The sequence below is a fragment of the Peromyscus californicus genome, unplaced genomic scaffold (genome assembly GCF_007827085.1).
Source record: "Peromyscus californicus insignis strain IS unplaced genomic scaffold, ASM782708v3 Scaffold_7__1_contigs__length_154581171, whole genome shotgun sequence".
Lineage (NCBI taxonomy): Eukaryota > Metazoa > Chordata > Mammalia > Rodentia > Cricetidae > Peromyscus > Peromyscus californicus.
The window spans coordinates 46,767,861-46,784,357 of NW_026294595.1; the positions used below are offsets into that span (position 1 = coordinate 46,767,861).

General features: G+C 44.3%; 2 protein-coding genes across 9 annotated transcripts in view; one reads left to right on the forward strand and one right to left on the reverse strand.

The window, feature by feature from the left end:
- Fastkd1 (FAST kinase domains 1) overlaps positions 1-2,206 on the reverse strand; it is a 31,694-nt gene extending 29,488 nt beyond the window's left edge. The window contains exons 1-2 of one of the 3 annotated variants that reach the window (XM_052722419.1): positions 770-2,204; positions 242-310 (exon numbers count right to left, since the gene is read on the reverse strand). In XM_052722419.1, the coding sequence (XP_052578379.1) occupies positions 242-310; positions 770-1,104 (404 nt within the window). In that variant the 5' untranslated portion in view covers positions 1,105-2,204. Of the gene's footprint in view, positions 1-241; positions 311-769 lie in introns of all 3 variants that reach the window. The other 2 variants (XM_052722421.1, XM_052722420.1) reach the window with 2 other exon arrangements.
- Positions 2,207-10,938: 8,732 nt separating this feature from the next.
- Positions 10,939-16,497, forward strand: part of Ppig (peptidylprolyl isomerase G) — a 34,950-nt gene continuing 29,391 nt past the window's right edge. For 2 of the 6 annotated variants that reach the window (XM_052722425.1, XM_052722427.1), the window contains exon 1: positions 10,939-11,615. The gene's annotated coding sequence lies outside the window, so the exon portion shown is untranslated. Of the gene's footprint in view, positions 11,616-11,861; positions 12,022-16,497 lie in introns of those variants that run through there. The other 4 variants (XM_052722426.1, XM_052722423.1, XM_052722422.1 and 1 more) reach the window with 3 other exon arrangements.

The following is a 16,497-nucleotide window of genomic DNA, read 5'->3' on the forward strand; positions in this document are numbered from 1 at the left end:
CAGCAACAGAAACCCCAACTAAGACAAGCCTCCACCTCTGGAGTGCATTACCACAGCTGGTTTAATGTGGTGCTGGGGATGGAATCCTGGGCCTCACGGATGCTAGCACACATTCTATCAACTAAGCTGCATCCTCAGGCCCAGTACTTTTTTTTCCTGTGAAATTTTATTTTTAACTGTATTTCATTTTGGTGACCCCCACAGATAACCTGATCTTACATGACAAACCCAGAGCACTTACCTTTCCAGCCTTTTCCAAGCTTCTGTAATGAGTGCTTCAACTAGGGGGTGATGGGATTCAACAGCAAACCTCAATAAAAACAAGGGAAAGTAATTTTTAATGGTGAGAGCCAAGAGATTGCAAACAGATCAGCAAAACTAGAACTCAGTAACTGCTGGCTTGTTGCTAGACATTAATCTAACTTAACCTACTTACCTATTACATCCTTTAGCCAACCACATTTCTCCAACACTCTACAACCAACCAGTCTCACATACTGAAAGACGGTTGTTTCTACTTTCCTAATTTTCAAAACTATACCACTAACTGGTATCAAAAAATATTTTTCAAATATTATTAAAATATTACATTATAAGAAAAACTCTCAGCCAGGTGGTGGCAGCCAAGGCTACATAGAAAACCAAGTCTTGAAAAACTGAAGGGGGGAAAAACCTGTCTTCTGGAAGAATGGTTTTTCCATTTAAAAAAGATTCTTAGAAAATTAAAATATAAACTATAATTGTTTTCATAAATTGAAAAGCAACTTACTGTTTTACGCTGTACAACACATTCACCAGGGTGTCATCACTCATTGCTTGGATGTGATTGGTAGTTACCTTGCAAAGAGTAAGAAACTGGGGGTGGTTTCTAACACACTCAACATTTTTTTCCAAGTTGGTCTTCTGCTTCTGAAACTGCCAGAGTACACTAAAGGCACACCCCACTTGCTGTTCTGAAAGCGTGGTCATATTTCTTTCAATAAGATCGAATACTTGTTCTTCATCTGTACAGTTCTGCATTCGAATGACTAGTGATTCACAGCTGAAGGGGCGCAACTGAAACGCTCTCCAAGAGAGTCGAGAGATGCCTCTTAGACGGAACATATTTATAACGGGTGGGTCTCCAAAATACAGGCTTCTTTTCTTGTGTTAGCACAATTTTTCTTTAGTAAAAAAGGCCCGCGGTAGCGAGCAGTGAGGTATTATATGATGGTATAAAAACTGGCTTTCACTCGTGTGTTTTATTTCCATCCTGATGGCTCTAAATCCATCCCAATAGAATCTGTAAAACAACTGGTTTGCCTTGGTTACGCTTATCTCATTAATATCAAATTACTCCCCCAAATTCAAATTTGAAGTAATGAAGGTTTGTTTGTTTGTTTGTTTGGACTACAGACTTCGTTCTTGGTCTGAACCAGCTACATTTAATCCAAAATGAAACTTCCAGGAAAAAAAGGGTTTCTTCCCGCACCCAGTTTTAAAAAGTTTCTTTTCAATTCTGATCACAAAGCGGCAGAAGAAAACAAAAATCAAAACTAGTTTGTTTGGGTTTTTTTTAGGGTACCTGCTTGCTTGTTTGTGGAGATAGGGTCTCACTGTGTATGTATCCCAATCTACGACGGTTAAGAAAAGGTGACCTTGGGGAAACCATTTAACTATAGGCGAGGCCTTGACGTGTGACACTGTTGGAAGTGCGGTGAGCAGGCGTGAGCGGCGCACAGCCCCACGGTTCACAGGTGACAGGTATCCCGTGCTCCTGACCGGCAGGAGCGCTGACCCCGAGCCAACGTGGCTTCCACCTGTCCAGATGGCAATGGGCTCGCCCTGCCCCGGTCTTCTTCTGCGCCGTGGAGAACCCAAACCCGCAAGAAGATCGCGACTGCTAAACTAAACCGTGCGTCCCGGGCGGAACCATGCGGGGTGCGGAAGGCAGAGCCGCTGACCAACACGCGAGTCCTCCCCACGCCCGCCACGGACCCGACAGGGCTGCTCCCGACGGCTCAGAAGGCAGGGATCATCCAAGGTCCCCCCGACAGCAGCAACAGGAGGCTGGCGTCTCTGGCTCACCCGTCGCGTTCCGGCGTATTTAGCCTTTCCTGAAGAAACATCTTTCTGTAACACTGTCCCAGAGCGGAAGAAACGCAGCCCCAGAGCGGCAAGCACCACGGAAGCTTGCACTACATGTCCCAAAGGGCACCGCGAGAGGCATAGGCGGGCCTTATGCGCGCAGGGAATTCTGGGCTTAGTAGTTTCATTCTCACTGACTGAGGCTTTCTTAGTGATTGGAGGAGACTCGGGTCCCTTAAGTGCATCTCTACTATGAAGATGTTTCCCTGTTTCTGAAGCACTGACATATTTGAGGCGTACACTACAAAATATCCTTTCTGATGATTCTAGAGAGCCTAAGAGGTGGCTCAGTAGGTAAATACTCTTGCTGCCAAGCATGATGACATGAGCTCCATACCAGGGACCCACATGGAAGAAGGGAGCCAACTTTCATGCTGCCCTTTGACTCCGTGCACACGTACATACAGATGCACATACATAGTTTTAGATTTTCATCAAATATTTCTTTATGTGAAAAATGTATGTTTTACCTCTTTAAACGCTTAAAAATGAATAACTACTTTATCTGCACCTGGTGATTAAGTACATTTAATATTGGTAATTTCACAGAACACATTCATTGTCCAGTAGATATATATATATTGAAAGAATGAAACAGAATTATATACTATGAAATGTTATGTAAATCTGTTTTTTTTTTTTAAAGGCTGTTACAAGGACTGGAGAGGAGGCTCAGCAGTTAAGATCACAGGCTGTTCTTCCAAAGGATCAGGGTTCAATCCCCAACACTTACATGGCCCCTTACAACCACTTGTCACTCTGGTTCTAGGGAATCTGATGCCCTCTTCTGGCCTGTACATGCACCAGGCCGGTCTTAAGTCTAATTAGAGAGCTGTTAGTTACCACTAAGGTATGCACGCCAATAATGCACCTTAGGGTTATCACGACATGCTGGCTCTTGTTGTGGCTCGTAGGCATCATAACTGGGTAGGACATGGTTGCTTTCTTCCTTTGCCTTTGGAAGCTGGCATGGGGCCTTTTGGTACTATGAAAGCTAGTCCTCAGAGAGGAGGCTTTCAGGTCAGTTACAGCTCAGGGGCCTCTGCGCCCTTTGTCTGAAGTGCATGGTATCCTCAACAATAGAGACTTACCCCCCACCTCTGAGGGGCAACCAAGTGGAACAGCAATAGCCTGTAATGTTTGGGATCTCTTGGACAACCTTACTGTCCTAGTTATTTTCTTACTGCTTGTAAGCACTGAATTTGGCTTCTTGTCACTTTTTTCCCTAGGAACTCCAGCTAACACCAATCCTCCCACATTTGCTTTTGAGTGACTCAGACAGGCTCCATTAATTGCTTTCCACCCCCTCTTTTTTCCCTCATTCTGAGGGAAAAATGCTTTAGTGCTTCATGAACCTAATATGCACGCTAGTCTACATCATTCAGACCTGCCACAGGTTCTCCTACCCCAAAAGATCTTGTCCCATTATGGGCTTGGCAAAAAGTCCCATGCAAATTCCTGAGGTTCTTGTTGAATTATTTTTCAACTTTTCTGTGAACACAGACCAATCTGACCTGGTGAACTACACATCAAACACTTCTCTTATGTTCAATTTCCTTAGCAATGTCTGTCCTTCCTCTATTACTTTTTAGTCCCTGATGTTAATGGTAACTAGTGCCAAGGACAATCAACTGTCCCTAATGATTCATTTGAGCCAGCCTATCAAGGATTCAGTTCCCTCATATGGCTTCAGATTATACAGCTTTTGCCTCAAGAAGGGATGAATAGTTATATTTCTCAGTTTCTCCACTTTCACAGGACTCAGACTGATTCCACCGATCCTGTTGTCACCCAGCCTCTCAGCCAGGTTGTAAAAGGCTCTTTCATTTCTTTTTTGAAAGCCTTTCTCAATACAAAAAGCTGAAAGGCAGAGTGTTCTCTGATACTCTTAGTTTCCTTTACTCGGCCATTATTATTATTAATTTATTTATTTATTTTGTTTCCTTGAGACAGAGTTTCTCTGAGTAGCCCTGGCTGTCCTGGAACTTACTCTGTAGAACAGGCTGGCCTCAAACTCAGAGATCCGCCTGCCTCTGCCTCATGAGTGTAGGGATTAAAGGTATGTGCTATCACCACCCAGATCTACTCCAGCCATTATTAAGGCTGCAGTCTACATGTTGAATCTTGGATTTCCCCTCCTGTATTAAAGATCATACTTCAGGTCTTTTCTACCTCCTTTCTTTCTGATTCTTCCATGGATTTCAAGTTGGATCCTAGGAAGGGCTCTTTAGTGCAGATCTATTTTATACTATCTTTTCCTCTGGTCTGCCAGCTGTAAGAACTTCAAGTCAACATCTCCATCTAATCCTTCCCTTTTCTTGCCAAATCAGGTATAGTATGGAGAAAAGCACTCACATGTCTTTTTCCTGTAGTGCCTCCTTCAAATGTGCAAGTTCTTTCTGGACGACCAACTCAGCCTCAGCTACATGTCATATCACCCCCAAAGGAAGCTATGCCATACTCTGCAGACTTATTATCATGCTGTGTATGTGGTCCTATTTAAGACAGCAATATTTTCTTTAATCAATCAGGCTGGGGGGGGGGGGGGTGCACGCCTTTAGTCTCAGCACTCACTAGGCAGAGGCAGGCAGATCTCTGTGATTTTGAGGCCAGCCTCGTCTACAGAGTGAGTTCCAGGACAGGCTCCAAAGCTACACAGAGAAACCCTATCTTGAGAAAAAAAATCTGGCTTTAATCAGTCAGCTGTTTGGGGAACATCCCTATGTTCCTTAGGGTTTTTATTGATGTGATAACACCATAACCAAAACCAACTCAGGGAGGAAGGGGTCTGATTCATATCACAACTCAGCAAGGGAGGTCAGGGCAAGAACCTGGAGGCAGGAGCTGAAGCAGAGCCATGGAGAAATGCTGCTTACTGGCTCTTCATACACCTAGGACCACCTTCCCAAGAGTGGCACCACCCACAGTGAGCTGGGCCCTTCTTTATCAACTATTAGCCCAGAAAATGACCTACAGACTTACCTATCCACAATCTGATACAAGCATTTTCTCCACTGCAGTTCCTCTTCCCAGATAACTCTAGGTTTGTGTCTAGTTGACAAAAAACCAAACAGCACAATTTACATATGCTAGGTCAACCCCATTCATTAGTGAGGTATGCCACCCCATACCACACAAGAGAGCTATTGTGTGATATTTTGTTTGTGTTCTGACAAATAAAGCTTGCCTGGAGATCAGAGGGCAGAGCTAGCTACTAGTTAACCATAGAGGCCAGACGGTGGTGGCACACACCTTTAATCCCAACACTTGGGAGGCTCACACTTTTGATCCCAGCACTTTGGAGGCTCATACTTTTGATCCCAGCATTTGGGAGGCTCACGCCTTTAATCCCAGCACAATCAGAAGGTGGAGACAGGATCTCAGGCCCCTCTTTCAGTCTGAGGTTCCAGAGGGGAAAGAAGTCATTGGTGGCTGCTTCTCTGCTTCTCTGATCTTTCAGGTTATTACTCTGATATCTGACTCTTGGTTTTTACTGACAAGACTAATTGATCAGAGAGCCATTATGAAAGTCCCCCCAAGGATGTACCACCCTCAGATGGCTCAGCCTCAGTTGCTCATCTTATCACCCATAGTGGGGACATGAAACTGTTCCTCTCAAACTCATCTTTGGTTCTTCCTGACACTGTCTAGGTTCCTAGAGTGCTGCATTCCTTTTCCTGGCGAGATATGAAGAAATGTCTTGTCATTTCGGTAAGGACACTGATGACAGACCGAAAGAACAATTCCACTCAAGTCTATCTTGGTGAACTCAGTGAGTTTATTGAGGTTACTTCTACAAACTTGGGTGAGGGTTACTTACAGGATAATGAGTGACTGAAAGGCAGCTGCATCACCACAACAACTCCCTCAGTCTGGGTGACAACTTGGAAAAGCTGCTTTCAGGCAGCTCAGCAAACAGTCTTCTTCTCCCCCAGCAGCTGTTTAGCTCATCTGACCTCAGAAAGGGGTCCTGTGAGTTTCATGACTTTCTTTCCAATTTTTGCAATTTTTAAAAGATGTGTTTGTTTCTTTGTGTGTGTGCCTATGTCTATGTGTGTAAGTTTATGCACATGTATATTCATATGCATGCACAGAGGCTGAGGAGGGCACTGAATGTCCTCCTCTATCACTCTCTATTTATTTTGAGGCAAGTTTTCTTCCTGAATCAGGGGCTTGTATTTGCTCAGCTAGGCTGGAAGCCAGTGAGTCCCAACAACCTTCTGATCTCGACCCCCTACTCAGAGCTGGGCTTACAGGCTTACCCAGGAAGCCTCTCTTGCTATGTGAGTGCCAGGATTTGAACTCTGGACCTCATGGTTGCACAGCAAGAGCTCTCCAATCTGCTGATCTACCTCTCCAACCCCCAAGTTCTTAATTTGCTTGTGAGTTTTGTGCGTCTAGTCCTTACTTACCTGCAAGAGGGAATGTTTTTCCATCCAGATGAACTAACTATACAATACTCTCCCTTCAGTCTTCTAAGTGTAGGTCTGTGTAGCCATCAAAGTTAAAAACCTATTTTAAGGAAAGAACTTACAGCAGCTCATACCTTAGGATAAATGGGATTGGAAGGGATTAGGAAGTTGTTAGATTTTAAACATCTATGGAGTGCTGGGGATGTAGTCCAATGTTAGAGCATTTGTCTAACATGTATGAAGCAAGCCTGGGCTCAATTCTTAATACCACAAGAATCAAACCAAAACAAAAAAACTTTTAAGGGACCAGGTGTAGTGATGTATGCCTGTAATCACAGGGTTGGGGGGGGGGTAGACGAGAAATATCAGGCATTCAAATTTATCCTTGGCTATATAGTGAGTTTAAGGTCAGTCTGGGTTATATGAGACCCTGTCTCAAAAAACAAAAATCTTGTACTGAAAGCTCAAATGTTTACAATATGCTAGGAATTGTAGCCATAGCTGCTTCTTTCTGAGGCATGAGCATCTCTTGAGCCCATGAATTTGAGACCATCCTGGGAAACTGTACAGTCCAAGCTCCAATGCCAGGAAAGGAGGAGGGGTGGGGGAGGACAAGAGTGGAAGAGACTGTGAGGACCTGTGAGCAGATAAGACATATAGAACCATAAGCCAAAATAAACTTCCTTTCTTTCATACTTACTCAACTCATAGATGTTTCTTTCTTTCTTTTTTTTTCTCTGTGTAGCTTTGCGCCTCTCCTGGAACTCGCTTTGGAGACCAGGCTAACCTCGAACTCACAGAGATCCGCCTGGCTCTTCCTCCCGAGTGCTGGGATTAAAGGCGTGCGCCGCCACCGCCCGGCATTCGTAGATGTTTCTAATAATACGAAACCCGCTAAGGCACAGGCTTCTTCCATAATTACTTACTGCTTAATACCCTCTAGATTCAACTAACAAAAATAAAAATAAAGAAGTACCTGAAGACACAGCTCAGTGGTAGACGACCTGTCTAGCAAGAACAAGATCCTGAATTAGTGTCCAGCTCCATAAACATGCATACATTCCTACATATGTACACGCCTTACTATGAACACATACTAAGGACATGGAGTAAGTCATAGTGTTACACCCAATCCATTGTGTGCTAAGATTAAGGAGAGAGACAACATTATGGGTTCCAAAGACTTTAATAAATCACCATATAAGTAGAGTTGCTGATCGATCATGGCTGCAGGACAAGGACTGGGAGCCTTGCTTTTCTTGACAGCCCCGAGTAGGGACAGAAGCAGGGCAACAGTTTCCAAACATTCCATCCTGCCCAGAAGTTTCTTAACAGGAGAGGAAATAAAATAGCTTCAGGAAGTCCCTGAAACTGATCAGATTCACTAGGCCCCCCCCCCCTTGCTGCCAGAATAAGCAATGAAAGTTGAGATTGCCTCTCACAGAAAGGGAAGGTGAGCTGCAAAGACTTTCCACTAAGCTGCTCTGGGACCAGACCCGCTGCCTGCCTTTAAAGATGAAGAAACCAGCCAAGCTCCCTGGAAAGGTTTAGACCAACTGTGGCACCTGGAAAGGACACTCTCCAACCAGCTGAGCTGCCTGCAGGCTGTGCAGTGTGCTCCATGTTCCCAGCTTTGGGAGCTGTCACCCATGCTGGTCATTCCCTATCTGGGGCGAGTAGACATGTGTGTTGCATCTCCCTGTTGCTAAAGTTTTCCTGCCTGGCCCACAGTCAGGACAAATCTCTGACACCCGCCAGTCCCACAGCCATTCAGACCCGACCAAGTAAACACAGAGACTTATATTGGTTTCAAACTGTATGGCCGTGGCAGGCTTCTTGCTAACTGTTCTTACAGCTTAAATTAATCCATTTCTATTAATCTATACCTTGCCACGTGGCTTGTGGCTTACCGGTACTTTACATCTTCCTTGTCCTGATGGCGGCTGGCAGTGTCTCTCTCACCCAGCTTCCTGTTCTCTCAATTCTCCTCTCTGTTAGTCCCGCCTATACTTCCTGCCTGGCCACTGACCAATCAGTGATTTATTTATTGACCAATCAGCAACACATTTGACATACAGACCATCCCACAACACTTCCCCTTTTCTTTCCACCTAAAAACTGAGAAAAAAAGATTCTAAAATGGAGCTAAAAACAGCTTCCTAATTGTCTCTCTCAAATGAGCAGCAGCTGCCAGTTTGAGCTACTGGCGGGTTCCTAGCGTGCGTGCATGCTCGACCTACAGTATGGTGGGAATGAGGCCTCTGCAAGTGGCACATTAAGCTGTGTGGTGGATTTAGCCTTTGCTAGTACAAAACAAAACAAAAAAAAGAGGTTTCTGGGCTACACGCTGCTTTGAAAGAAGCATAGACCCACTATTTCTAAGAGTTGATGGCTCCCAGAGCTAGCGGAAAACGTATACCACCCCCATGTTGGGAAGCTGAAGTGGGCGGAGCCAGCAGTGCCGTTTCAGGCTTAGGAGGCTGCCGTTCGAAGCAATAGGCTAAAGCTAATATAAAAAAATAAGCCACGTAAAGATGGCTACCACACAGAGAATCTGGATTATGTTCTCTTTGATATTCGTAACTAAAAAAAAACATTTGATTACAAAAGCTGTTGAGTTATGCCAAAATGTATATTTTAAAGGTACCTTGACTTCAAAATTTGGATGTAAGGATATGTTGCTTTGGAAAGGAGGCTCTGCTTTTGTTTCCACAGAAAGCCAGAGGCTATGGATTTGTTCCAGATTAAGATACATCAGGTTTGACCAGCCAAGACCCCCTGAAAGGTCTCCGATGACACCATGGCCCAGATGATCCAACATCCAGAACCGTTTCAAGGCAAATGGCTCAGACGATACACACTCATGGACTACTCCATAATCCTAAAGTATTCTTTGTGTCCCCATAAGATACAGCGCCCCCCTCCAGCAGGAAGTAGTAAGAGAAGCTACGCCCAAATTCGCAAATATACCAAGCTGACTTTGGAGATGTGTAAAGGTTAAAACCTTCCTTTTAAGAAAAAAAAAGGGGGGAAGTGCTGTGGGATGGTCTGTATGTCAAATGTGTTTCTGATTGGTCAATGAATAAATCACTGATTAGTCAGTGGCCAGGCAGGAAGTATAGGCGGGACTAACAGAGAGGAGAATTGAGAGAACAGGAAGCTGGGTGAGAGAGACACTGCCAGCCGCCATCAGGACAAGGAAGATGTAAAGTACCGGTAAGCCACAAGCCACGTGGCAAGGTATAGATTAATAGAAATGGATTAATTTAAGTTGTAAGAACAGTTAGCAAGAAGCCTGCCACGGCCATACAGTTTGAAACCAATATAAGTCTCTGTGTTTACTTGGTCGGGTCTGAGCGGTTGTGGGACTGGCGGGTGTCAGAGATTTGTCCTGACTGTGGGCCAGGCAGGAAAACTCTAGCTACATCTCCCCAGGAAAAGTTTTGTCACACAACAGGGGGTGAGGTGGTGGAATTAGTAGGAAAGGATATGGAGTATGCTTCCGGAATCCTGATACTGCTCTTGCTCTGTCTTAATCTAGTAGAGATCACATCCTTTTTGTTTGTTTTTTCAAGAGAGGGTTTCTCCGTGTAACAGCTCTGACTGTCCTGGAATTCACTCTGTAGACCAGGCTGAGATCTGCCTGCTTCTTCCTCCCAAATGCTGGAATTAAAGGCATGTACCACCATCTCCCAGCTTCCTAGACTTAATTTTTCCACTGGAATTTCTTTCCTTTTCTTTTTGGGGTCTGGTATTATGGCTTTTTTTTTTTTTTTTTTTTTTTGGTTTTTCGAGACAGCATTTCTCTGTGTTGCTTTGGTGCCTGTCCTGGATCTCACTCTGTAGACCAGGCTGGCCTCGAACTCACACAGATCCATCTGGCTCTGCCTCCCAAGTGCTGGGATCAAAGGCATGCGCCACCACTGCCCGACTTGGACTACGGCTTTAAAGGATGTATTTCTCTTACAAAGTAAGATCTTAGGTGAATGGGCCTGTTGAAAGGCAGGTCTTGTAGTTATTCAGGAATCTGAATTTCTTCTATCATGTTATTCTAATGTCTGCCAGGTCCTTGTTGTTGGATGATTAGAATATGTTGCATTGGACTACAGATGGCAGATGAAAATAAGAGGTAATGTTTTAAGGTCTGAACCAGCATGCCATTTTGTCTCCAATTCCATCTTTGAGAACTAAATCACATGGCCAACAGCGGGTGAGATGGCTCAGCCATTAGCAGCATTTGAGGCTCTTGAAGTGGCACCCGTATTGGGTGGTTCATAACCGCTTTTAACTCCAGTTCCAGGGTCTTCTGACACCCTCTTCTGACCTCTGCTGGCAGCTACACACATGGTGCATATACACACAGGCAAACACACACACACACACACACACACACACACACACACACACACACACACACACGACCAGGCATGGTGCTGTACACCTATAATCCTAGCATTTAGGATTAGAGGCAGAGGCAGACGAATCTCTCTGACTTTGAAGTCAGCTTGAGCTACATAGTGAGTTCCAGGCCAGCCAAGACTATATTGTAAGACCCTGTCTCAGAAAATATAATTCCCCGAGTGCTGGGATTAAAGGCATGGGCAACCACACCCCGAAAGCAGCTCTTTTTTTGTCACTAGTTTTTGAGCATTGGCTGAAGGTGAAAATCGGGAGCTCCTTGATGGCAGAACGTCCTCCTAAATACCCTGACAGAGCATGCCAATGTTTACAAAGTGAAGTGCTTCATGTCGAGAGCGCTGTGACATTCTGACGAATACGCACTTACCCAATCAACTCGCAGAACACATTACGCTACCTGTCAGGGATGGATTTAAAAGGCAGAAAGATCCTACACTCTCAAGGAGAAGATGATGACGTAAGTCAGGGAACGCCGGGAGACGCCTTCACCCGCCCCCACCCGTGACGTACTTCCGGCGCGACGCTTTCCCTCCACGCCTGGACTGGGCTGTGGGGGAGGGAGGCGGTTAGTGGGCTTTAGCGCCTTTCCTGACGGCGGTAGATTTGAAGCGCTGTACAGGACTGGGCCCCGGAGACGAGAAGTCCGCGGCGGTGCAGGTGAGAGGCGTGAAGGCGTGTGTCGGCGTGGCGTCCTTCGCCGCGGTCCCCGGGTACGAGAGCGGGAAGGGCCCAGGGCGAGGGGCGGAGCCGCGGCGCCCGGCTGGGCCGAGGTAACCGTCTTTCCGCCGAGGTCTCCGGGCTGTTCGGGCGCGGAGGGGTGGCCCCGGGGACCGCGGCGCGGCCCGCGGCACCGTGGGGACCGGGACGGCTTGCAGTCGAGCCCCCGGGCGCAGGAAGCCGCTCTTCCTCTCCAGCCCCCGCCCTCCCCGCCCGGCGCACACCTCCTCCCTGACGCATTTTGCCGCACAGGCTGTAATATGGCGGCAGCGACGGCGGCCTCGGCTCCCGGGAACTAGGTTCGTTTTGGATGCTTCCAAACCGTGAGACCGAGCGCTGCTGCGCGGTAGGTGGGACGTTTGCTTGGGGAAGGAGGAGGCGCAGCGCGAGGGCCTGTCAGGTTAGGGTTAGGGAGGGACGGGCGCAGAGCCAGAATCACCAGGAATAAAATCGACGAGGAGCTCTCCTCCGCCGACCTTTTCCTCTGATAGGACAGCGGTTGTCGTGCATGCCTAAGTGACACAAGGCCCTTGATGTTAAGGCTTCTCCTAAAACTCAAGGGTGGGATCTTAACCTTAGCTCTCTAGAAGTTTTCCCACGTTCCTGGGCAGCTGGAAGCGGCCGGGCCTTTGGGGAGGAGGGTTCTGTTTAGAAGATGGTTTCTGAAGCCCGTTCGCCTTTAGGAGAAACGTACTGCTTTGGCCCGTATTTACTCTGATGTCGAACAAAGTCAACGTTAGCTGGCAACCACGTCTAACCGTTTTTGGAAAACCTTATAAAAGCACCACCTTGTGCACTCAACTTGCTTTCTTAGTACGGTACATTCCGTGCACTAAGAGGGTCTTTTTTGGTTTGGGTCACCAATACATTTAAGAAATAATAGAATATTTTGGAAATTTGGAGATTCCATATTAACTTTCAGAAGCTAAAACCAGAAAGGATAAAATATGCATGTTTGTGTCGTTGTCACCCCATGTATAAAGAATAATGACTAGTGATTGCTCTTTTGTAACAGTTACTGGAAGGTTCGACTAAACGTTTTGTAAGTTTTAAAAGACTGCCATAAAATTCAGAAATTGCACAGATATTTAGAATGGCTGCTGCTGCTTTCGTGTTTGTTTTTTTGGTTTTCTTTTTTTTTTACAAACCTGAAAGTTAACTTCTGATATAGTGTCACAACGCCCATAATTCCACATTCAAGACGAAAGGATCATTGTTCAAGGCCAACCTGAACAACTTGATGAGACTCTTATCTCAGACAAACAAAAGCATTTTCTTAGGGACTGAGGGACCCCACTCTTTAATTTTAATATGTGGGGTGTAATTATTCCTGTAAAAGTTTACATTCCTGTTTAATTGTTTAACAGTTTCTTTAAAGCTTCGTTGAATTGATTGGATTGTTGTGCTTGCTCCCTAGGTGCGTTGGGGTGAATGTGTATGTGTCTTTCACAAAAACTTATTTTTCTTTCTATAAGCCAAAATTTGAACCTTGAGGTTTGCAGGCAGTACTTTGTACTTAAATATTCAGAGAAAACTGCTATAATTGGAACTTGGAGTTTTACTGATAGGGAAAATCTTGTGCTTTGTTTTGCGTTGGTGACATTGTTAAGGCAAGTACTCTACCACTGAGCTATATGCCTAGCCCTTGCTCTCCACTTGTGTTTGTGTGTACGGATTCAAGACCTTACAGCTGTGAGGCAGCTGCTTCATCACTGGACCCCAAACGAACCCCTCGGTTTTCAGAATGCTTGTTAAGTTGTGTTTCTACAGCCAGTGGTTTGTATATATCAAAAACATTAAAGATAAAGGTACTGTTGGGAAGAACATAGTCCTTCCTGAAGAAATGTTGGCTTTTTTTTTTTACTTAATTCATCAGCAGTGCATGCATTCACAAATGTATACAAATGTTTTGAGTCAGTTCCTTTTCATTTCTTTTTTTTTTTTTTTTTTTTTTGGTTTTTCGAGACAGGGTTTCTCTGTGTAGCTTTGTGCCTCTCCTGGAACTCACTTGGTAGCCCAGGCTGGCCTCGAACTCACAGAGATCCGCCTGGCTCTGCCTCCCGAGTGCTGGGATTAAAGGCATGCGCCACCACCGCCCGGCTTCCTTTTCATTTCTTATTTGATTCATGTGAATACTTTTAAGAGTGAGCTAACGAAGTTAGTATGAATGTTACAATGCTTCCCTTGCAGGTAATTTTTTTTTAAGAAGGGATATATTTTTACCCAGTTATGGACATCTTAGTCCATGGTTGGCCTATTGCTTTTGGGCCTGTGACGAGGCGTTACATGTTGGGGAGCACACAGTAGAGCAAAATGTCTTCCTCTTGGAGTCCAGGAAACAGAGGGTGGAGGGGCTGTCCCAATAGTACCTTAAAGGACACCCCCCCCCCCGTTCCCCCCCCCCCCCAGTGACCCAACTTCATTCCATTAGTCCCCATCTCTAAAAGATCCATCATCTCCTTATACTCCCTATAGTCCTAAAGGCTGGCAACCAACCCTTTAACATATGGCCTGTGGAGGACAATTAATATCTAAACTTTGAGATAGTGTCTTCTAGACCTGACAGGGAAGATGAATGCAATCAATCAATCAATCTCCAGTATAGTTGTCAAAACAAGACCTGAATAATGACACCACCAATTGACATGTCAGTATGGATGGGGAAATTCCATAAGATCCTAACCTAAATGAAGAGTTACCAGCAATTGATGACTGCTGAGAGAGGGAGAGTAAGTTTTCTTCAGAGGTGAGCCCCAGTAGGTTATCTAATCCCAAATAGTCCTAAGACACATGCACGTATGAGCGACACTAAGTGCACTCAATAGGGTGTGTGTGTGTGTGTGTGTGTGTGTGTGTAAAACAATAATATAGAGGTCAAGACTTGAAAGGAATTTTGGGAAGACATGGAGAGGGAGGAGTAGAAATGATTTAAATATAGTACTTATGAATGGAATTCTTAAAAAATTTAAATTTTTTTTTTAAAAATATAAAAACTGTAACAAAGTTTTGCTTTTCTTTGTATTCAAAGCTTAGTCAGTCCTCCATGGAAGTAATCTTAGAAGTAATATAGAAGGTTGAAAAATGGTTCCACAGGTAAAAACTTCTTACCACCAAGTCTGAGGATCTGAGTTCCATCCCTGGAACCCACATAGTAGAAGGAGAAAACCAACTCCTTTAAGTTCTCTGATCTACACACATGTGCATGGCATATGCCCTCCCCCCACTAAATAAATGTAATAAAAATTTCAAAGTGATTTGGAAAACACAAAATAATGATACTTGTATTACTAGATGTTAATGTTTCTGAAAACTGCTTACCAATGTGGCACTACTCATCAGAGTATTGGCTTTATGTTTATATGCACATATTTTTCTTTTTTAGAATTTTTATGTGTGTATTGAGTGTTTTGCCTGCATGTGTGTGTGTGTGTGTGTGTGTGTGTGTGTGTGTGTGTGTGTGTGTGTCATGTGCACCTGGTGCCCCAGAAGAGTATGTCAGATCCCCTGGAACTCCAGATTTCCTGGAGTTATGGATGGTTATAACCACCATGTGGGTGCTGGGAGTTGAACCTGGTCCTTGGCAAGAGCAACAAGTGCCCCTAATGGCTGAGCCACCTCATTAGTCCCTGTACTAGTTTTCACAAATACCATAATTTATGCACTATAGATAACAAAATAAAGTCTTTTCTAAAGGTACTACAGTTAAAAAATTGTTCATTTTTTTTTTGGTGGAAGTTATTTTAAATTTTAAGTTTTAATTTTAAAACATTAAGAATTTCTAGATCATTACATTGATATACATGAATGAGATTTCATTTTTATGTATCCTACCACATTTAACATATTTCTCTTTTAGAATGTCAAAGGAAATAGTAGTTTTAAGTGTACTGGTTGTAAATACAATGTTTTATGCAGTTAAGGGCTTACAGATCATGTTAAAATCCTTTTTCCTTTTATTGGAATAAGGGGTATTTGCACTCCCACAATTGTATTTTCTTTGAAAATGAAATAGTGTGTTGTTGTTGTTGTTTATAAAGTGCCATAATTCAAAAAAAGCAAAGTACATACATAAAAAACAAAATCTTAAAGATCTGGAATACTTTTAATTAATTTAACTTACCTGAGTCCTGTAAGAAAATGGTTACCTGTCACAAACCTAGCAGATGCAGGGTGTGCTGTTGCCACCTTTAATCCCAGCAGAGGCCTGTGGAGCTCTAAGTTCTAGGCCAGCTCAAGTTCCAGGACAGCCAAGGCTTCATAAAGAGGTCCTGTCTCAAAACAACAATAAATAGTAAATTAAAAAGAAATAAGCCTAGTTGATAAGAACATAGTATCTTTCTTGCTGTCTAGGTAGGTTTTGAGCTGAAGAAGTGAAAAAGGAAAGAAATGGGAAAACAACAACAAAGCACTTGAATAGAAAGCATCCTAGTAGAAAGATGAAGGGAGTGGGCCCGATTTCAATAGCGGTACAGACTGATGGGATTATTAATGGTGGATTCTGGGAGAGTCAGTAATAGCAGTGCACCATATGAGGAGCATACACATAAGGAGATAACAGCACAGGTTATAATAGCACAAACTCTATTTGGGTGTTTTGGTACACATTTGTCTCCCTAGCAGTTAAGAGGTGGAGTTAAGCTGGGCAGTGGTGGCGCACGCCTTTAATCCCAGCACTTGGGAGGCAGAGGCAGGCGGATCTTTGTGAGTTCGAGGCCAGCCTGGTTTACAGAGTGAGATCCAGGAAAGGCGCAAAGCTACACAGAGAAACCCTGTCTCAAAAAAACCAAAAAAAAAAAAAAAAAAAGAAAGAAAGAAAATAAAA